Genomic DNA, 24,016 nt, shown 5'->3' with positions numbered 1-24,016 from the left:
CTCCACCTCCTGGGTGCTAAGATTACAGAAGCCAATTACACCCAATACATACAATGCTGGGGACCAAACTCAAGGCTTCCTGCATACGAGGCAAGCACCTTACAAACTAAGTAAGCTAATCCTAATCCTAAAATGCCATTTTCATGTTATAATTAAACTCACTGAACAGCTTAATATTTAGGAAGGAGCAAAATGTACATATCCACTGCACTAACAATCTTCCCCATAAAAATGTGAAAGTATTCCTGTAAGAATACAGGGTCACAGGATCCGTCTGACATTATCTGAAGATGATATCCGTGTAATAGGATTGTTTTAAATAAAGGGTAAACATGTTCTATAAAATTATAAAATAAAATCACAAGGTAAAGGGATAAAAATGTTCCTATTTGCTACATTCTTACTAGCGTTTAAAAACTAGCATGTGGCTAGAGATGACTTAGCAGTGCAGAGTGCCTTCTGTTCTTGCAGAGGACCTGAGTTCAGTCCCCGACTCCCACGCCAGCTAGCTAGCTCACAGCTACCTCAACACTAGTTCCCAGCTCTGACACCTCTGGCCTATGCAAGCACCTGCATTCACATGCACATACTCCAACACAAATACAGAATAAAAATAAAATAAAAATAAAATCCTTTTTAAAAACTTTCAGAGTTCGAGGCCAGGTTGCTCTACCAAGTGAGTACCAGGACAGCCGGGGCTACTCAGAGAAATCCTGTCTCAAAAAGCAAAACAAAACAACAAACAAACAAACAAAAAAAAAAAACCCAGCAAACAAAAACTCTCATAATTTAAAAATATTAAGTGAAATGATTTTAACTTCAGATAAATAAATACAATTTTTGTAGTTCTGCGCTTTCTCACAAAAGTAACATTTTTTTTCTATTTAATGTCAAAGCTCAGCACATACTGGAGTCTGTCTCCTAAGTAACAGAATCCCACCTCACAGCTGATACCTGAATTATTCACCAGCACACAACGGGCACTCTTCCACAGTAACACACTTGTTGTTAATAACAGTCAGGGCACTAAGTTCCAGCCAGAGGAAGATGCTGAAGACACAGAAATAAATAGGCATACATGCTTTCAGGTGTACAGAAGCTGACATCTAACCATGTCCTCATTACAGTCCACTGCCAATATATATCATGAGGCTATGGACCTTTCCAGCAGAGCTAAACAGTCCAAGGGAAATACTGACAGCCTTTCAAATCAAAAGCTTCTACTGACTAGAATAAAAGGCCATCATACAAATCTTCTTTTAACCTATGAGTAACTATAATAGGTACTAACAGGTTTAGCATACAACCTTCCAAGCCTGAGAGGACATGACTAGCTTACATGTCATTACATTTATTCTATATTTATAGCTACCATGTGCAGAATTAAACTCAACTGTGATGAAGCTTTAAAAACTGATTTTGTCAGTAGTGCTACTGTGCGTTTACACATTAGAGCTTTGTACACTAATACACACCTATAAGACACAAGGGCAGTAACAGTCAGTTCCTTTACCTGTCTATGTAGAAGCTAATATTAAGTAGCTTCCTCATTCATAAAGTACATCAGTCGATGACAGAAATTAAAATTCAGAGTTCCAGTGTCCTTGTTCTGCACCACTTCTATCATTATTTATTCATTTTACGTCTGGTCACTGATAGCCTTCTTTATCATATGCACAAGACTACCATTATATAAAAGTAATTCAGGAATCATCATACAGGAGTTCAGTGTGAATTATAAAACATACAATGAGGGGGCAAGATTACATGGGAAGGATATCATTTTTGACTCATCTCTGGAAATAGCAAACACTAAATGCAACATTAATCACAATGCTCTTTTCAAATGAACAGCATTTAGGACATGGCCAATTCATTCTTCTTTCAATGGCGTTTAGTCCGTTACATAAAATACCAAAATAGATACTGTCTAAAATATTTTCCACAGCACAGACCCCAAGAACAGTGCTCTAAGCAAGGTAAAAATAATGTACCAGGTTCTAACAATTCAATATTTTAAGAAAAATAAATATATACACACTGAATCTGTTCACTCGTCTACTTTCTTTTTTGTTTTTAATTTTTTGAGACAGGATTAATCTGTATAGCCCTGGCTGTCCTAGAGCTTGATCTGTAGACCAGGCTGGCCTCGAAGTCACAGAAGTACACCTACCTCTGCCACCCAAGTGCTGAGTCCGGTATTTTTTTTAACCATGACTGTCATTTATTTTACAGCTAATATTCACTTATGAGTGAGTACATACCTAATGTTTATCTTCCTCGGTCTGGGTTACCTCTCTCAGGATGATTGTTTTCTAGTCCATCCATTTGCTAGTATTCATATTGTGAGCAAAAATACTTGTTTTTTATGAACTCAAAATGTGTTCAATTTCTGCTGATTAGAGAATTTGAACAATGAAAGAAGCCTGGAAGCAAAGAGCCCACAAGCTTACAAAGATGTTCAGCATCAGAAAAATTTGAGTCCAACCCTAGTAAAATAGAAAGAGCACTTCCCAGCCATCAGACAGAAGACAGGAGTCTGGAAAGATGGCTCAGCAGACAAGAGCACTGCTTACTCTTCCAGAGGACACAGGTTCAATTCCCCACCCACACTCAAAACCACCTCTAACTACAGTTCCAGGAATTCAATCCTCTTCTGGCCTCCTTAGCACCAGGCATGCGCCAGATGCACAGATATGCTTGCAAGCAAAAATACCCAACACAGAAAATAATAAGACTTTTTTAAAAGATTTAAAACACACACACACAAGAATCGGTAGGGATGAGGAAAAGCTGAATTCCTGATACAGTATGGATTAAAATTATAAAATGTTATGGAAACAACATGGGGGATCCTCAAAAACTACAAAACAAAGGGCTGGAGAGATGGCCCAGCAGTTAAGAGCACTGGCTGGAGAGATGGCCCGGCAGTTAAGAGCACCGGCTGCTCTCCAGAGGACCGCGGTTCAATCCCAGCACCCACAAGGCAGCTCACAACTGTTCCAGGGACTCCAGTTCCTAGGGATTCGATACCCTCACACAGACATATATATGGGAGAAACACCAATGCTCACTAAATAAATATAAATAAATCATTTTTTTAAAAATTTAAAATAAAGCTGGGCAGTTGTGGTGCACCTTCAATCCCAGCACTCAGGGAGACAGAGGCCAACCTGGTCTACAGAGTGAGTTCCAGGACAGCCAGAGATACCCAGAGAAAGCCTACCTCAAAAAAAAAAAAAAAATTAAAATAGAATCACAGCCACAGCAACTGAAAGGGGAGTCTTGAGAGACAGCTGCACTACCACAGTCCTAGCGGCACTGGCCCTGTTCACAGCGGCTACAGAGATGAGCTTTCCAGGAGTCCAGGTGACAGAATGAGAAAGAACAGTGGTACTGGGAACCGGGGTTATAGGGTCTTGTTTAAAGAACACATTTGGGATGCGTAAGATGAAATTCTCTAGCGAACAATATGAACATACTTAATACTGTGAACTATATGCTTGAAGAGGGTTGGATGACAAATACGTATTTGTCAAAAAAAAAAAAAAGAGAGAGAGAGAGAGAGAAATATTTTTCAGAATAAAATTCTTTTTGGGGCTCCTGAGATGGCTCAGTGGGTAAAGGCACCTGCCACCAAGGCTTAGGTTCCCAAGACCCACATGGGAAGAAGAACCAGCCCTCTAAGTTATCTCCTGACCTCCACTCACACTGTGCCACAACCCGACCACCAACAAAAAAGTGAATGTAATAAATAATAATAGAAATCAATCATAATTTTGGTACGGAGCATGGCAGAACATGTTTGTAATCATAGTACTAGGGTGCTGAGGCAGAAGAATTACTGAGAGTTCAAGGCCAGCCTTGGCTACATAGCAAGAACAAGTAATAACAAAAAATAATTATATTTTAAAAAGTGAATATTAATATTAAAATGTTAGCACAAAAGGGCTGGAGAGATGGCTCAGTGGTTAAAAGCACTTGTTCTGGCAAAGAAGGTCGGTTCAGTTCCCATAACCTACATGGTAGCACACAACACCAGTTCCAGGTCATCCAACAGACACACATGTATGTGTGCAGGCAAACTGCCCATACATGTAAAGTAAAATAAATAAAAATCTAAAAGAGAAATCCCCATAAGCTCTGTTTAAAAAAACAAAGCTGTGTGCCAGGTAATCCATGCCTTTAATCCCAGCACTCTGGATGCAGAGGCTGGCCGATCTCTGAATTCAAGGCCAGCCTGGTCTACAGATAGGAGTTCCAGAACAGCCAGGAATACACAGGGAAACAAAAATAAATAAATGAATGAATAAAGTAAGTAAATAAAAATTTAAAGTGTCAGTTCAAGAGGGCAATAGAGTTTACAAATGTAGTCTTCCTGTCTTCGTAACACAAAGGAACAATACTGACCAAGTGTGTCCAAGGCAGAACAAATATAGAAAAGAATTAACTAATTAAAAATAATTCCAAACTGTAGTTTTTTAGAAATATCACATCCAAGGCCAACAAGATGGTAAAGGTACAGAAAGATGCCTAGGCTACTATATCAACACAATCCTCACCTACTAAGCACTGCCCCCAACTTCAAAACATGTATTATCATTCAGAAGGTCTAAAATTTGCTGAGCATAGGAAGTGAGCATGACTCCAATCTCAGTACTCAAGAGATGGAGGTAGGTGGATCAGGAGTTCAAGCTTCAGTTACACAGTAAGGTAAAAACCAGTCTGAGTTATATAAGACTGTTCAAAGCCATTAAGATAGCTCCCAGTAGCTGGGTAGGAGAGCTGCGATAGAGACTTTGTAATATTCGGCTTATAACGCTAATGCTTTAAAACAGCAACCACAGCTGGGTATAGTAGCGCACACCTTTAATCCCAGCATTCTAGAGGCAGAGACAGGCGGATCTCTGTGCATTTGAGACCAGCCTGGTCTACAGAGTGAGAAACAGAAAACAGCCAGGGTTACATAGAGACTGTGAGTGTGTGTGTGTGTGTGTGTGTGTGTGTGTGTGTGTGTGTGTGTGTGTCAGAACCAGATATACCAGCATGTATCCATGTCTTTATTATACAGACCTGTAGAAATGTAGAGCATAAACACACACCACATATTTTCTAGTTTTACCATGAAAAGGTCATGAGAAAGCACTGATACTCTCATATCAATAAGTACACTTACATTAGCATACAGATCTTTTTGCTAAATAACCATTCTCAAATAAAATAAAGAAACTGGGCAGACAGTGGTTATCTATGCCTTTAATCCCAGCATTCAGGGCAAACGACCACTTTCAGGAGTCTCTTCAGCTTTCAGATGGGCTCAGGGGACTGAACTCAGGCTGTCAAGTACCCACTGAACCATCTTGATGGCCCAAAAATGTCCTTGTATCTAGGAAATAAATGTACAAAGAACTATTTAGAGGTAAAGGGGCTTTGTTATCTGAAACTCTGTGTGTGTTCGTGTGTGTGTATACAGAAAAATGTGTGGGAAAACTAAGGAGGTAAAATGGTAGTATTTTATATGTCTAAAACTATTTCAAACTAAAAAAATGGAAAAATATAAAAGAAAAAACCACCCTTTCTATTAAGCTCTTGTACTTTACAATTCAGGCTGGGGTTATTTTTGTGCTAGTCCAATGCATGTGGCACAAGGCATCCCACTCTACAGGCACTAGGTATTTTGGGAAACAGTCCTAATCAATAACAATGTTACAATTTCTATTCCTATATTATTTTCACTGGTAACATATCTTTTTACATTTCTAACCATTCATGATCACAAACATATGATGTTGTATCTCTAAAACACAATAAAAAAATAAATAAACTGCTGATGCTTGCTACTCATCCACGCTACAATATGATGAACTTGATTAGAGGTCGATGGGGCAGGGAGACGAGAAGGTTGGAGAAAATGGCTGAGGGAGTGTTCTTTGGAGGATTGATTCACCAGCGTAGAGTTATGACTATAATCAAAGTGTTAGAGTTGTATGCTTTAAATGATTTAAGCTCAAAGCCAGTCTGGGCTACAGATTAAGTTCCCGGCCATCCTAGGCTTATATAGGAAGACTTTATCCTCCCACTCTCCAATATTCCAGAGAGAGAGAGAGAGAGAGGAGAAACACAGTAGAGTTAAAATTGCTTTGAAAATAATAATGAGACAGTATAGCAGTAGCTACTCTAAAGTAACCCCAGCCAGGCTTGGGGGCATGCACTCAGCTCTCAGGAGGCAGAGGACAGTCATAAGCTTTTAAGGCCAGCCTAGTCTACATAGAGAATACTCAGGCCTGCAGATAGATAGATAGATAGATAGATAGATAGATAGATAGATAGATAGATAGATAGATAGATAGATAGATAGATACAAACAAACAAACAAACAAACAAACAAAATAAGGTAACCTATATAATAAAGTATCAATCATTATGGTTCTTTGTACATGACTTAATTTTGATATAGGAATTTTACTTTTGATACTTCTTGGTCCAAGAAGAAATGAGATGTAGGTATGCCCTGAAGAAGAATTGATATCTAATTTTCATCATTCTATCTTTCTGTACTATGTCAAGAATAACGACAAGCCTCCCAACCTACCCCAAGTTGGGGATAGAACCACAACAAGGTGAGAGGCCTCACTGAGTTATACCCTCATTCTTACAAAGCAGGCTTCACTTCAATAGCAATTACCACCAATTAGTAACACAGCAAAATATGTGTGTATATATTATATTTATATGTCATATATATACTATATATATGACATATATATATATATATATATATATATATATATATTAGCATATAACCTGTTAAGCAGGTTACTTTATAGCCCACTTTCTGTCTCTGCTCTGAAATAGCTGAGACCCACAGGCTAAAATTCTATATTTAATAAAAGGAAAAAAAAAGAACTTCATGACCTGAATATTGCCACTACACCTCATAAATACAGCACCTTCTGCTGCTAAACCTTTCCACATTCAAAAGCCTTACGTGTTCTTGACAGAAACCACGCTCAGGCAGCTGAATTTAGAACATGCTGACCTTGAGCAAATCAATGCCCTTAGCATGTACTTCTGGCTTCCATCACCGCAGGAGCTAGACAGCCTCACCATCTATAGCAGTCAACACCGTCTGGTCACTACGCCTGTCTATTTTAAGATACCCCTACTACATTCGTGTTGCACAGTTCAAACGGGTACCACATGAATCTGTGTCTAGATGCAATCCTTTACCTTAGAAACTAGGATGCACCTATAGTGTCCCTACCTTAAAATACTCATTATGCTTTCATTTATTAATCACACAGTATCTAAGCTAAGACAGAAACAGCAGGGATCAAATGATGTGCAACTTTTGAAACAAAGCAATAGCTAGCTGCCATTTTCATCCAAAAATATACCAGACATTAGGACAGTACCTAATTAAGAACTATATTATATTTATGCTAATCTATCTACTAATCATTATTATAATATTTACTAATTATTCTACCTCTTAAATCTAACTGTCACCAAGTCCACTTTCAGTTTTTTATCAAGGCAGAATCATCCAAAACATAGGCGTCAGCTTTTGTTTAGTGAATACAAATTTTCTATTTTTTTAAATTCTAAACACAGAACATGTGACTAATCTTAGTTCTGTGCAGCTTCTGGAAGCCAGGTAAATAACCCAAAATTTATAAATAAACAGAATGGAAATTATACTTAGCTATTATTCATAATTTTATTCCATTCTTAACACAGAGGCTAATATTTATGGAAAGGCCTAATGCTAGAAAACAGGATCATAAACCATTTAGCATTTTTAGATTGCTTTTCAAAGGAGTCTCTTTACTCTTTTGAAACTTTTAATAAACCAACAGAAATTCTCAAGTATAAAAAAATGGGCTAATGTTTCTGTTGTTGTTTGTTCTCCTCCTAAACACTTCAGTCATGAAAAAGAAGCTAGACATCACACAGCACAGAGTCTGACATGGAAATAACGCAGGACCCAAACAGAATGAAGTCATTTCTAACAAGTGAACTAATAATAGGGCCCAGGCAGCTGGAACTGAGTTTATATCATACACTAGCTGGCCAGGCAAAGCTCGGAACCCACAGTCTATGACGTACAAAGGACACGAGGAGGGAGAAGCACGATTCTTTTCATGCAATCGAGTAAGATTTCAAAATCATTTTTCCTGGGGGAAAAAATCAGCTAAAATTGAATCTTACATTTCAATAAACTAGGAAAAAGGGGAAAAAGGGGGTTAGGAGGACAGAGGATCAAGTAAATCTAATTATGTGAAAATAAATAAGGTCTGCTACCCTGTGCAACAGCAAATTACCCATTGGTTACTGGAAAAGTGTTTTTAGTGTGTGTGTGTGTGTGTGTGTGTGTGTGTGTGTGTGTGTGTGTGTGTGTTCTGAGACACAGTCTCACTGTGTAGCCCAGGCTGGTCTCCAACTCAGAGAGACCCTCCTGCCTCTGCCTCCCCATTACTGGATTAAAAATATGTACCTCCAAATCCAACATCTAAACAGTTTTAAGAGTGGTAGCCTGAACTCTAACACTAGAAATAATGCCATCTAAAATATACTAAGGATCAATCAGACTACATTTCTAATTCCTAATACTTATATCAGTACATTTAATTATAACTAAATTACATGATCATGGCATCCCTTCTGATAACTTACTAAAAACAAGGCACACAGAGTTGATATTTGTAGATGACCAGCTTACTTCTTATTTGTGCAAGGTATTACAGAAGACTAATCAGGAAAATCAGAAGTAGTACAAAGGCAGATGAGATACCAAAACCAACTACCCCCTTGTTGGGTCAAAGTTTATAACCCACATGACATAGCAACCTCTGGCCATAAGCTGCACTTCCATCTATTTAGTAACTGATGAATGACCACCCTGCTGCCAGTACCGCCCCTGTATTTGCTCCCACTGTGTTAGCAATCATGGCGTTATAGAGGACAAAGAAATATCTCAGCATTCGTGCTGAAATGTAAGTAACTTACTCCCCAGTTTATGAACTGGGAACTCAAATGATGAATTAAAGGCATTTTCATATTCACAATGAAACTTTGGCTGTTTTGAACCATATTAAGCATTAGCGAGCCTCTGAGACTACAGTACTTCAGGCTAGCATTACACTAATCTTGACATTGTAGATCTCTGCGTGGAAATGATTTTTGTCTTCAGTTTCTTCCACAAACAGCACTAACACTAAGGTAACATTACTCATAGCACAGACATAGAAAAACCTCATGGCAGCTATGTAAATACATGTGAATCTTAATCATTAGTCAGAATAATGGCCTGACCTCCTAATTTCTATAATGTTGTTATAGGAGAGTATGTCTTTATTAAATTACTTTTCCAGGACTAGCGATGGCTCAGTAGGCAAAGGCATTTGTCACCAAGTCTAATGATCTGGGTTCAATCCCAGGGACCCACATGGCAGACAGAAAAGACCAGAGTTCCACACTTGTCCTTAGACTTCACATATGCACCACAGCGCGTGCACACACAACTAAAAATGTAATTACCTTTCCCAGTCACTGAAATGCTCTAAGAATATACAAAAACTACTTTCAAACAACATTTTTAAACATTTAAAGACTTGCAATTATAATCTTATTTGTATGGCATTCTTTCCTATCTTCTATTAATAATAAAAAAATAACCAGATGTCTTTAGCATGGAACTAGTAGATTTCTATTGTCCCTGGAGCAATTTTATACCTGGGTTTTTCACATCTTTTTAAAACTTCAAACCTAAATAGACCTTAGTGATTTCCTTATTTAACCAAAGCAGTCTCTCATCACATACTCCTATCAAATGTCACTTAGCAGAAACTCAGCAATTGTTAAACAGCTAAAAAGCAGTTGTTGCCTACCTGTAATACCGAGATTGTAGATAGGTTGAACAAACAGTCTTTGATACATGGCTGGCCGACCCAAAGTCTATCACTTTAACCCTGTATGGCTGTCGAACAGGATCCACCAACATAATATTCTCTGGTTTGAGGTCAGCATGAATTAAACCAAGACTTTTTAACTTCTTCAGTGCAGTGGCCACTTGCTGAAGAACGGGTCGGATCACCTTCAGGGGTAGGGGGCTGAATTTATTCTGCTTCAGAAAGTCGTACAGGTTTTGTTCCAGCATCTCAAAGACCAGGCAGGTATGGCTGCGGTGCTGGAAGCACTCGTAGGCCCGCACGAAGTTGTACTCATCAGCATTCTCAGTACTGAGTCTTGCTAATATGCTCACTTCTATCTGCCCTTGGCGAGCGTAAGAAGGGTGGTTCTTCAAAATTTTGATTGCTACAATTTCATTTGTCCCTCTCTTCCAGCATTTAACAACCTGGCCAAAAGTGCCACGACCAAGAAAATCAAGGACTTCATATGTGTTTTTCATGGAGCATAAGACTTCATGCTGTACTAACTGGTAATCGCCTTCTCCGCTGGTACAGTTCTGTTTCGATCCTGTAGTCGTCGTCACAACTGTCACTGGATTTCCCATGTTGGTTTGCAACATTGCAGGAAGTATGGACAGCTCATCGACAATCTGCATTGCGCCGCTGTGATTATCCAACTCCTCACTCTTGCGCTTCAATCCACATCGCTGGGGACCTTCTAGGAAATGTAACCTGTTTCTCCAGACCACGGTCCGAGGTGTCTCCACTCCAGCTTGCTGTGCTATGACCTTTGTAGCACCGGCAGTGTCTTTGACAACAACGGCTCCTGCCTGCAATGAAAAGCTGTGTCCTCGAGGTTTAGTAAATGGTATCTTTGTCTGAAAAGCACTACCCTTCGTGGAAGGATGAGAGTTTCCAAAGTTTCTACCATTCACATAGGTCTGTGGATAGTTTCTCTCCTGGAAAACACAACAGCTTGGCTCTACTTTGAGTTTCTTCACGCTACAAAAGGCACTTGACTGAGTTTGATAAACATATGGTGGGTAGACCAAGACTTGTGAGGCCATACCTGCAGAAAGAAGAAGAAAATGTTAATCAAAAAAATAGGTTTTCCTCAACTTTAAGCTGTAAAAAAGAAAACTTTTAGGATCAAATTCATAATTGCTAAAATAATACTAATTTAAAATTTCATTAAGATTTTTCCCTTGGGAGGAGATGAGATCTTCAATATCTCCACATTAGTTCTCGAGACCTCAGCTAGTGGGGGAAATACTTTCTGAACAGCTACGCTGACCAAGATACACAGTGGAAACTGCGCCAACCATTTCCTCACAAAAGAAACAGTACAACCCCTTAAACAAGTGGTGCAGTGTGGCAAAAACAAAATACTCTCTCAACAAAATATGACTTACGAGCCATCAGCTAGGAGACAGTTCAGGGTTAGGAGCACTTGCTGCAAAGAATGAGGACTGGAGTTCAGAGCCCCACACCCATGGAAAGTTGGGTGTGGTCCCATGCATGGCCATAATTCCAGTATTGAGAACAGAGACACGAGGATGCGGGGTTTGCCGGCATCCAGTCTCACTAAAAAATGAGAGCTCCAGGGCTAACCTCAAAGGAACAAGGTAGAGGGTGGCAGGAGATACCTGGCATAGCCTCTGGACTCTACGTGCTCACTCTTACACATGCATACACCTCACACACTCAAAATTATGAACCGGCCAACACGGTTTACAATCAGGTAGAAACGACTATGTGGCTTTAGTATATACATATATACAAGGATTAAAAGGGTCATCCTTTTCATGAACAGCTCTGATCCTATATTCTATTTGCCAAATACAACAGCCTTTCATCTTAAAAGAGCACTCACTACACTACGAAGACAACTTAATGGCTTTCTATCCAACTTCTTTCATGTTGCCTAAATTCCCAGACACTACCTGGATTTCTATGGATTTTGGTCTGACTTTATCTAACAGTCATGGAGTGCACAATGACTCTGTAAATAGTATCTGACTCCAGTACAACACAGATATAAAAGGGGATTTAACATGTTACTGACACAGCTGACTTTATCCCTTATGACTTTATTTCATGACCTGAGAATTCATGTAATATACAATCCAGCAACTGCTAATCCATGTATACAAATTTAAGACACACACACACAACAAATCCTCAGTACCACATTTTAAAACACATTAATTACACTATTTAACCTACCCCAACTATTTAGTCTATCAAACAACATGTAAAACAAGTGAAAATCACCATCTGACAAAACTTTAATATCTGTGTTCTTTCCTTGCACACAAAGTCCCACATGTTCTCTTTAGTTATATCCTTTCTATCTACCCCTGAGGCCCACGCTGCAAACTCCTGCAGGATCTGATCAAAATAATTCAGTACTATCCTGCTTGTGTACCACAACCTTCCAAGAAGAGCTAGGCATTCAGAGATCCAGAACACTCCCCATACACTCTTCTCCTTTAGACTCACTGTATTGTAACTGTCAGTATATACATGTCTTCCACACTAGATCTGAATCAAACTGTCTAGAATGTAAAATTCATGTTCAATAAATTTTGGGTGGTTCTATTAACTTCAAAATATTTTTAGTGGGGGCTGCCTAAAACTATTACTTAGGAGTATAGTAAAGGCTCCTGATGGAGCAGCCATTAAACTTTTATTTCTCAGGCTTATTTGTTTTAGATTCTTTTTGCTTGTAACTGAGGCTAGCCTAAAACCCACAGCAATCCTCCTGCCTTAGCCCCAAGAAAAGAATTGCAGGTGTGTACAACCACACCCAGAGCTCTCATTTCAGGTACTTTGTTCTAAATGTTTACAGTCTCTCAAAATCTGTATATTAAAACCCTCCCTACCCACCAAGAATCTGGTAGGCTGAGGCAGAGAGACTGACATAAGGTCAAGGTCAGCCTGGGCTACAGAGGGAGACCCTAAATCAAAAATACAATAAAAGGGGCTTTGGGCCGGGTGGTAGTGGTGCATGCCTTTAATCCCAGCACTCGGGAGGCAGAGGCAGGCGGATCTCTGTGAGTTCGAGACCAGCCTGGTCTACAAGAGCTAGTTCCAGGACAGACTCCTGCCCCTTACCATGTGAGATCACAGCTAGAAGCTATCTTTGGAGCAGAGAGCAAGCCTTCAACAAACTCCAGATCTGCTTGTACCTTTATCTTGGGACTTTGCAGCCTACAAAACAATGAGCAATAAATCTATGTTCTTAAGCCGGGTGGTGGTGGCGCACGCCTTTAATCCCAGCACTCAGGAGGCAGAGACAGGCGGATCTCTGTGAGTTCGAGGCCAGCCTGGTCTACAAGAGCTAGTTCCAGGGCAGGAACCAAAAGCTACAGAGAAACCCTGTCTCGAAAAATCAAAAAAAAAAAAAAAAAAAAAAAAAAACTATGTTCTTTACAGAATTTTGCGGTAGCAGACTAAATGAACAAAGACATGCATTTTACTCTTCTTACCCTATAGTAAACTTGAAATCCTAACTGAACCCTACTGTCTGTAACAACCCACCAGTAATGTTAATATATGCAACATGAACATCCACAGACACATGTCTGACCACTGACATGCTCTCCTGGTTTCTTCTTATGCATAATACTGGGTCTACTGAAGGAAAAAAAAAAAAGAAGCAGGAACCAAGACAGAAATACTTTGTTAACATATTCAATTTTTTTAGCTATTAAGAAATTTCTGAAATATTTTCTGCCAAACTTGGCTATGCCTTATGTGTAGCAGGGCTAATTAAATAAAAAGAAATGTAAGAGTCAATAGTTTCTTAGAGCCACCTCATTCAATTTCCTTCCACTTGTCCAAACCTTCATTTTTGAAACCTCTTCCCTCTTGAAAACCAGTTTTTTATCTATGTCTAGATAGACAGATATTATATACTATATAAAGCTTACAATTTTAACCACTTTAAGTTACTATTGGGGGGCATTAAATATATCCCCAATGCTGTATAAGGACACCTCCGTCCTAACACAGCCCTCTTTTGCAACTGAAAGTGGGACTCACGACTCTAGCAACCATCAATAATTTTCTGCTCTATGAATTTGACTTCAAAATATACCTCATAAGTGGTCTCATGTTTGCCTTTTTATGACTTAGAATAATGTCAAAGTTCATTCATGCTATAACATGCAACTGGATTTTCTTTCTTTGTAAGATTAATTGATATTTCATGCGTGTGTGTATATAACATTTTATTCATCCATCCATGGATGGACACTAGAGTTGCTTCTACTTTTGATGTTATTTTGCTGCTGTTTGTTATGTATACCAAGCTGGCCTTGAACTAAGGGCCTACTTCTGCCTCTCCATAGTGCTGGGATTAAAGGCTTGCATCTTTCATCTTAATAGCCTATCAACTCCACTCAGGAGGCACAAATAGACATTAATCTCTTGTGAGTTCAAGACCAGCCTGGTCCAGGACAGCCAGAGCTACAGAAAGAGAGAGAGAGAGAGAGAGAGAGAGAGAGAGAGAGAGAGAGAGAGAGATCGATCACCCATCAACTCTTTCAAATACATTAAAAATAAGTAGATTCAGCAATCAAGAAGCAGAGACAGGTGGATGGATCTCTTCTGAGTTTGAGGTCAGTGTGGTCTACAGAGGTAGTTCTAGGACAGCCAAGACTACACAGGGAAACTCTCAAAAAAGGGGGGAAGGGCTGGAATAGGAAATTAAATGTGTAATTAAAAGATGCCACGTGAGGTAAATGTATGTTGGGTGATAAAACTTTTCCCAGGGAAATGCTATACACCCCAGATAGAAAGCCGTGACAGACCAAAGAACAGATACCAACAAAGCCCAATTTGGTGAACCAGGAGTTTTAGTGGAGTTATAGGAATATTGGTGAGAGGCTGCTTACAGGAGCAAAAATGGCTCAAAGGCAGCGACATCCCTGAAACCCACCCAACATAAATGACAGCTCACAAAACTGGAAACCTGGAGCACACAGCACATCATGCAGGCGGCTCAATAGGCTAGAAAGTGTCCTTTTCAGGTGCCTGCGCTGGTCTAAACCTCTCCCAGACAACTCCGCTGGTCTAAACCTCTCCCAGACAACTCCGCTGGTTCCTGTCTCTTACAGGCAGCTGGTTTGGTCTCAGAGTCGTCTTTGTGGCTCAACTCCTCTCGTTTGAGAGGAACTCTCAGTTTTTATTGCTTACTCTGGCAGAAAACGCCTAGAATCTGGTCACTTTCATAGTCTTCCTGAACTATTTCAAGTTGTTTGCCTCCTGTTTAAGGAGCTTCCTGGAGGATGGAAATGTTTCAGTCTCAGAGGAACGTGTCACACAAAAATACACCAATGCACAAATTAATCCCAGAACTCAGAACAAAATCAGGCACCTCTCCTCACTGCATCTGCCTTCTACTGCGACAAATAATGTCGCCGGAGCATGACTTCACAAGTATCTCTTTTGCGTATACACTGTGAAGTAGAATTACAGGTTAACAAGGTTATTTCATTTTTACTTTTTTAAGTCAGTAAGCGTTCAACTGCAATTCAACCATTTCTTACACTGATTTCTGCAAGGCCTCATCAGCACTTTGCTTAGGCCAGCCATCCTAACGGGTGTGAAATGAACGCTCTCTGCTCATCAGCACTCCTACACTAACGCTTATGGTAACCTGACGTCATCAGGAGCTTGACAAGTAACCTGTTCATTCACTGGAGTTACTGATGAAAATGTTAAAATACTACACCTCGCAATAAGTTCTAGGCAGACTCATATAGTAAGTGAGCACCAGCAAATCACTACTGAGCATCCCCATACCCTGTGCCTTTGAGTCATGTACTGAAAAGCAAAGAGATGATTTTTTTTTAATACACAGGGTTTTGCTGTGTAGCCTTGGCTTGTCCTGGAACTCGCTCTGAAGACAAAGTTGGCCTCAAACTCACAGAGATCCACCTGCTTCTGTCTCCCAAGTGCTGGGATTAAAGGTGTACACCATGGCTGCCCAGATCATTATATTATTTTTGAAACCACAGTTAGTGTGATAGCACATTCATGTAGCATTTGGAGTTCAATTCTAACCTTAGCTACATAAAGATTCAAGGCCAGCCTGAGCTACATGTCGCAAAAAATATTTTTAATACAGTCAGGCCTATAATCTAGGCATGTGAGAGGCTGAGGCAAGATCACAAGTTTAAAATGCCCAAATGGGCAACTTAATGAGACACTATCTCAAAATTAAGCATAGGCACATGTGTGTGCACGCCTGCTGAGGACTGAATGGCTGGGGACACAGCAAGTGCTTGCAACCTGAGTTTGACTCCCAGAAGTCACATTTTAAAAGTCAGACAAGTGCACGTTTGTAATCCCAGCACTGGGGAGGTGGAGAGTGGCAGATCCATGGAGCCCACTGCCAAACCAGACCGAGTTTAGAATTTAAGTAAAAAAATAAATAAATGAAAGCTGTCTCAACATCAGTAGATGTCAGTGAGATCCCTCAACAGATAAAAACACTTGCTATGCAAGCTGGTCTACCTGAGTTCGAACCCAGAATCCACAAGAAAGTCAGGCAATTGTGGCACACTTCCAGCATTGGGAAGGCAGAGGCAGGCGGATCTCTAGAGTTCAAGGCCAGCCTGGTCTATAGAGTGAGTTCCAGGACAGTCAGGGCTATACAGAGAAATCTTGTCTCAAAAATCAAAAACAGAAACAGAATCCACAAAAAGGTAGAAAGAAAATCGACTCCACAAAGTTGTTCTCTGCCTTCCATGTTCAGACATCATGGCATGCACATGCCTACACATCACACACATGCGTGCACACACATGAACACGCACTAGCAGGCAAGCATATTACCTACCATGTGAAAGGCCTTAGGTCAAATCTCCAGTACCACAAAAAGAAAAAACTAAATAAGACCACACAGACATACACACCAAAAACCAAACATATTTTTAAAATAAATTTAAACCAGGTGTGGTTAAGTAAACCTTTAATCCCAGAATTCAGAAGGCATTGAGTCTGAGGCTAGCCTGATCTACATAGTGAATTCTAGGACAGCCAAGGCTACACAAAGAGATTCTGTCTCAAAAAAAAAAAAAAAGAAAGAAAGAAAAAAGAAAAAAAACAAAAGAAAGGAAGAAAGAAAACATGATCAGTAGTGCAAATGTCTGAAATACTAAAATGAATGAGTTAAACAGTGAAAAGAGGACCTTTTTAAAAAGATTTAAGAAATATTTAGCTAGGTATCATGTTCATGCCACCTATAAATCCAGCACATGGGGAGGTAAAGCAGGAACACCACTATGAGTTCAGGGCTAGCCTGGGATATATAAGAAAATAATGACCCAAAAGGGGGTAGGGAGACAAGAAAATAGATCAGGGCACTAACATATTACCCCATAACAAACAAGGCTTAAAACATAAAAAAAATTAAATATGAAGCCTGTACTTCATAGCTGTTTTTAAAGCTAGTAATACAACACAGGGGCCTTGAGGGAACTTACCACAGGGATATTTTTTGCTTCACAGGAAATAAACTCAGATAAAAAATGGCTCATTCTCCCCAGTGATCCTATGATTCTGTTCCTTTTCAGAACTCACCAATCAACTCTTTCAAATACATTAAAATAAGTAGATGTGGGCTCACTGATACTTTCAAAATGAACTCATTGTCTCTAAAGGAAAAGAGGATGCAATGGGAAATTAAACAGCCCATTAAAGTTGCCTAACGCGGTAAATGTTCCAATAACCTTTAACCTGATGCTTGCCAGTAGATGATCATCTTAGGTGAGAACAGCCTGGCTAGGGTGTAGCGCATACAGCAAGCAGATGGCTAGGAGTTTGAAGCCAGCCTGGCCTACCCTATCTCAAAAACAAAACCAAACAAAAACAACATTAAAAACAACCTGGCTATATTATTATAATTTCTAAAATAAAGGTTTTTAAAAAGTCATATTATTTAGGCTAAAGTTTACAGTGCTGCTGCATAACCTAATTTTATTTTATTTTATTTTTTGGTTTTGTTTTGTTTCCTTTGGTTTTATTTATTTATTTATTTATTTATTTATTTATTTATTTATTTTTGGTTTTTTCGAGGCAGGGTTTCTCTGTAGCTTTGGTGCCTGTCCCGGAACTAGCTCTTGTAGACCAGGCTGGCCTTGAACTCCCAGAGATCCGTCTTCCTCTGCCTCCCGAGTGCAGATATAAATTTGCTGATATAAATTTAAGGTCAATTTTATTATATGTATATATATATATATATATGTATGTATGTATGTATTTCGGATCTTGATTAAGGTATTGTGATTGTGTAGTTCATTTAAAAATGTAACGTATATAGGTTGTAAATAGATAATCATTAATAATAGTCAAGTTTGTAGCCATGTTAGTTAGATTTTCTAGATGTACATAGATATATTTTAGATAGGCATTCTCCATATCTTTCAAATATTATAGAATATGGCATTTTAAATGTTTTAATAATTTAGGGCTTTTCATAACAATGAGACATGTCTGCTCCTGGCAGCACCAATCTACTTCAAGAGGAAGATGGGCATCGAAGAGGCTACTTACGGAGTTGGTTAGCCATTTGGGTAAGAAACTGCTCTTGCCTGGACTGATGCATGAACTGGACACAAAGAACCCGCAGAGAGAAGACTGCTGAACTTGCCTAAAGGTGAGATGATCTTTCGGGGGTTCCTGATCCATGAAAGAGTCTGCGAGACATTCTGCAGGACACAGCAGATAGTGACTGAACTGCCTTTGAAATTTCCTGCTTCATGGAAATGTCTTTGGATACCACAGGCCTTTAGGCCGAAGATGGATGCCCCAATGGTACAGAGGAACTTTGGGTGACTGTCAAGGCAACAAGATGTCTCTGTCATTTCTAGAGTTTGAAAGTTGCTTATTTCTTGTTTGCTTAGGTAATATTGTATCTTTCTGGAGTCTTTGATGGAGTTAAAGAATATATAGATAGTTATAGTTTTCCTTTGTTATGATAAAAGATGAAGTAGATGTAAATATTGTAACTGTAATTCTTGCTTGATAACTGTTTTGTTATATGTAATTTTGCTTTGTTAAAGTGAAAGTCTTTCCTTTTTGTTTAAACAGAAAAAGGGGAAATGATGGAGGAAGGTCATTGGCTAATAAAGAAACTGCCTTGGCCCATCTGATAGGGCAGAATTTAGATAGGCGGAGTAAACAGAACAGAATGCTGGGAGGAAGAGGAAGTGAGCTCAGAAGTCATGCAGCTCCTCTCAGGGCAGACATGATGAAGCAAGCCGCCATGTCAGACATGCTGAATCTTTCCCAGTAAGACTGGTGCTACACAGATTATTAGAGATGGGTTGATTGGGATATGAGAATTAGCCAGTAAGGGCTAGAGCTAATGGGCCAAGCAGTGTTTAAAAGAATATAGTTTGTGTGTTGTTATTTCGGGGCATAAGCTAGCCAGGCTACCAGGAGCTGGGGCGGCAGGAACACAGCCTGCAGCTCCATCAACAGAATGGCGCCCAATGTGGGGCTCGAACCCACGACCCTGAGATTAAGAGTCTCATGCTCTACCGACTGAGCATGTCTTTGGTTTTTTGAGAAAGGGTTTCTTGGTAGCTTTCCAGCCTGTCCTGGAACTCGCTCTGTAGAGACCAGGTTGGCCTCAAACTCACATGGATATGGATCCACCTGCCTCTGCTTCCCAACTGCTGGGATTAAAGGTGTGCACCACCACAGTCCGACTATAACCTAATTTTCAATTTAACTTTTCAAATGGTAAATGAAGTTAGCACTCTAGGACAGTTACATTACATTCACTACTATCAATGTCTTATCTACAACCATCATGGGTATCAAATGTTTTAATATTAGTCTAATTCTACTACGACCTCACTTATCCAAGGCAAGAAGGCTTGGCCTACAGTTAATATGTGTAGTTTAAAAATTTTATTATTTGAGAGCCAGCAAGATGGCTGAGTGGGAGAAGGCACTAGCCACCAAGTCTGATGACCAGGGTTCAACTCCAGGACCCACATGGAAAGAGAGAACTAGATGCCCTCTGACTTTCATAAGCATGCCCACCACACACACACACACACACACACACAACAAATGTTACAAAAAATATTATAAGCTGGACATGATGGCAAACACCTTTAGAGTCAGCACTCTAGAAATGGAAGCAGGCAAATCTATGATTTGAAGCAAGCAAGGTCTACACAGCAAGATCCAGGCTAGCCAAGGCTATATCATGAGACCTGTCTCAAAAATGAACAAAAATAAAGTTCTAGCATTTCAAAGATAAGCTTTCATTTATGACAATAAAACCTATAGAAACTGCTGCTGCTTCTGACGTCAGTAGTTATTCTGCAGGAGAAATTTCATTTGTAAATTTATAATTTTGTATACTGTTTTCAAATAATCAAGTTAGTCCCCCCCAAAAAAATGGTGTGATGGCACATGCCCATCATCTCAGCCTTTAGGGAAGTGCACAGGAGAATCAGGAGTTCAAGGTCATCTTCTGCTATGCAGTAAGTCTGAGGCCAGGTTGGGCTATAGTAGACACGCAAATTTAAAATGAAAAGTTACTTGCTGCCATGAGCTGCTTTGTGTCTTCTACAGACAGACCCGAACAACTGTTTCAGCTCAGTGTTGTTATCCTTCTCACCCTACACCATTCAAAAGAAAAAGAAAAAACAAAACAAAATAAGGACGTTAGCAAGTTAGAAAGAGCATGTTGTTATTTTTGGTTAGCTTGGTTTGGGGTTTGAGGTAGCTCAGAGGACACTGTCCTTTGTTTTGAGACAGAATCTCACCACATAGCTCAGGATGGCTTATACCACATTAAGAGGAAGTTCTTCATGAGGGGAAGAGAGACAATCTAGCTGTTTCCAGTTAATGATTCCCCATATCGAAATCCCAGAATGAATGCTGTGCCTTAGCTGAGACTTTCATAATGCTGCATTTGCCCTTCGCTGCATCTCACGCACGTGGTCATATTATTCTCCAAAAAAAGCACAGAATTCCTACAAGAGGAATACCTTACAACAGGACACACATATCTTTAATATTCCCTCCTTCCTACTCCAACGACTAAAGACCAAAAGAAACCTGAGGTTCTAAATGTCTCAACGCTTCGGGTGTACATAAGTGCCCACACAGACTTAGATTTTTACCCCTTTCAGTTTAAAGTATGTGCTACAATTTTAACAAATTAATCATCAACCTTTAAACCTTTAAAAGGAAACCAAGGATATAAAAAGTATATATTATGAAAGTGGACTTTACTCGGTTGGGTGTGGTGGTACATCTTTTAAGCCCTGGTACTCTCCAGGTGAGAGCAGGACAGAGTTAATGTCATCCTTAGCTATCACACTAGCTCCATCCAAGCTAGCCTAGGCGGGTGTGAAGTCTTTGTATATGTGCTGCTTTTACTGGTTAATGAATAAAGAAGCTGTTTTGGCCTGTGATAGGGCAGAATAGAGCTAGGCGAGAGAAACTGAATGGTGGAAGAAAGAAGTCGGGAGAAGCCATGTAGCCGCTGCCGGGGACAGACCGATAAACCACAGCCACGTGGCAATACATAGATTAATAGAAATGGGTTAACCAAAGATAAAAGAGCTAGCTAGCAATACGCTTAAGTGATTGGCCAAGCAGTGATTTAAATAATACAATTTCTGTGTAATTATTTTGCGGTCTTGGTAGCAAGGAACAAACAAGCAGTCTCCACCAACACTAGGCTATATGAAAAATATATAAAACATACAAATGCAATGCCCATCAAAATCCCAGCAAAATTCTTCACAGACCTCGAAAGAACAGTACTCAACTTCATATGGAAAAGCAAAGAACCCAAGATAGCCAAAACAATCCTGTACAATAAAAGAACTTCTGGAGGCATCACAATCCCTGACTTCAAACCCTACTACAGAGCTACAGTACTGAAAACAGCCTGGTATTGGCATAAGAACAGACAGGAGGACTCATGGAACCGAATAGAAGACCCAGATATTAATCCACACTCCTTTGAATAGCTGATTTTTGACAAAGAAGCAACAAATGTCAAAGGGAAAAAGAAAGCATATTTAACAAATAGTGCTGGCATAACTGGATATCAACATGTAGAAGAATGAAAACAGACCCATATCTATCACCATGTATAAAACTCAAGTCCAATGGATCAAAGACCTCAACATAAAGCCAACCACACTGAACCTTATAGAAGAGAAAGTGGGAAATACACTTGAACTCATTAGCACAGGACCACTTCCTAAATATAACCCCAGTAGCACAGACACTGAGAGAAACAATTAATAAATGGGACCTCCTGAAACCGAAAAGCTTCTGTAAAGCAAAGGACATGGTTCACAAGACAAAACGACAGCCTACAGAATGGGAAAAGATCTTCACTAACTCCACAAAGAACTCAAGAAATTAGTCATCAAAAGAACACATAACCTAATTAAAAAAAAAATGGAGTACAGAACTAAACAGAGAACACTCAACAGAGGAATCTAAAATGCCTGAAAGACACTTAAGGAAATGCTCAACATCCTTAGTCATTAGAGAAATGCAAATCAAAACAACTCTGAGATTCCATCTTACACCTGTAAGAATGGCCAAGATCAAAAACACTGATGACAACTTATGCTGGAGAGGTTGTGGGGAAAAGGGAACACTTCTGCATTGCTAGTGGGAATGCAAGCCAGTACAGCCCCTTTGGATGTCAGTGTGGCGATTTCTCAGAAAATTAGAAAACAGGGCTGGAGAGATGGCTCAGAGGTTAAGAGCACTGACTGCTCTTCCAAAGGTCCTGAGTTCAATTCCCAGCAACCACATGGTGGCTCACAACCATCTGTAAGGAGGTCTGGTGCCCTCTTCTGGCCTGCAGGCATACACACAGAATATTGTATACATAATAAATAAATAAATATATATATAAAAAAAAAGAAAATTAGAAAACAACCTTCCTCAAGAACCAGTAATACCACTTTGGGGTATATATCCAAAGGATGCTCAATTGTGCCACAAGGACATGTGCTCATCTATGTTCATAACAGCTTTGTTTGTCATAGCCAGAACCTGGAAACAACCTAAATGCCCCTCGACTGAAGAATGGATAAGGAAAATGTGGTACATTTACACAATGGAGTACTACACAGCAGAAAAAAATAACAACATCTTGAATTTTGCAGAAAAAAATGGATGGAGCTAGAAAACATTATTTTGAGTGAGGTAACCCAGACACAGAGAGACAATTATCACATGTAGTCACTCATATGTGGTTTTTAAACATAAAGCAAAGAAAACCAGCCTACAAATTACAATTCCAGAGAACTTAGACAACAATGAGGACACTAAGAGAGACTTACATAGATCTAATCTACATGAGAAGTAGAAAAAGACAAGATCTCCTGAGTAAACTGGGAGCATGGGGACCTTGGGGGAGGATTTAAAGGGGAGGGGAGAGGCAGGAAGGGGAGCAGAGAAAAATATAGAGCAAAATAAAAATCAATTAAAAAATATATAAAACATATATTTTACTTTATTAAAATTTACAACTTTGCTTTGTATGGTGGCAAAAGCCTTTAATCCCAGCACTCAGGAGGAAGAGGTAGGTGGATCTCTGTGAGTTCAAGACCAACTAAGTGAGTTCCAAGATAGCCAAGACTGTTAAACAGAGAAATCTGCCCCCCACAATACAACTTTTATTCATCCAATGATAGCAGAAATAAAATAAGCCATCAACACAGAGAAGATATTTACAATGTACATTACTGACAAAAGATCTAGTCATACTGTTGGCAAAACCCAATAGAAAAAAATAGGCAAATGATACATGTTAGTAAGTCACACAAAGAAAATGCAAGCCAAAGGGCATAAAAAAAAAAAAAAAAAAAAAAAAAAAACTCCAGAGGCTAGAGATGGCTCAGCAGTTAGGAGCAGTGGCTGCTCTTCCAGAGGACCTGGGTTCAATTCCCAGCACTCACATGGCAGGTCACAACTGCCTGTTAACACAGTTCCAGGAGATCTGAAACCCTCGCACCAATGCACATTAAATTATTTTTAAAAATTCCAACCTCACTGACGATAAGGGAAATATAAAACCCACAGTCAGAAGC

At 39.5% G+C, this 24,016-nt stretch overlaps 1 protein-coding gene across 7 annotated transcripts in view; it reads right to left on the bottom strand.

Moving 5' to 3' along the window:
- The window catches only part of Hipk3 (homeodomain interacting protein kinase 3), an 86,907-nt gene that overhangs the window by 47,984 nt on the left and 14,907 nt on the right, over positions 1-24,016 (bottom strand). For all 7 annotated transcript variants that reach the window (XM_057780369.1, XM_057780368.1, XM_057780372.1 and 4 more), the window contains one exon: positions 9,891-10,980. In XM_057780369.1, coding sequence (XP_057636352.1) covers positions 9,891-10,978 — 1,088 coding nt within the window. In that variant the 5' untranslated portion in view covers positions 10,979-10,980. The remainder of the gene's footprint in view (positions 1-9,890; positions 10,981-24,016) is intronic.

Source organism: Chionomys nivalis, chromosome 9 (genome assembly GCF_950005125.1).
Source record: "Chionomys nivalis chromosome 9, mChiNiv1.1, whole genome shotgun sequence".
Lineage (NCBI taxonomy): Eukaryota > Metazoa > Chordata > Mammalia > Rodentia > Cricetidae > Chionomys > Chionomys nivalis.
This window is presented reverse-complemented; position numbering and strand designations above follow the sequence as displayed.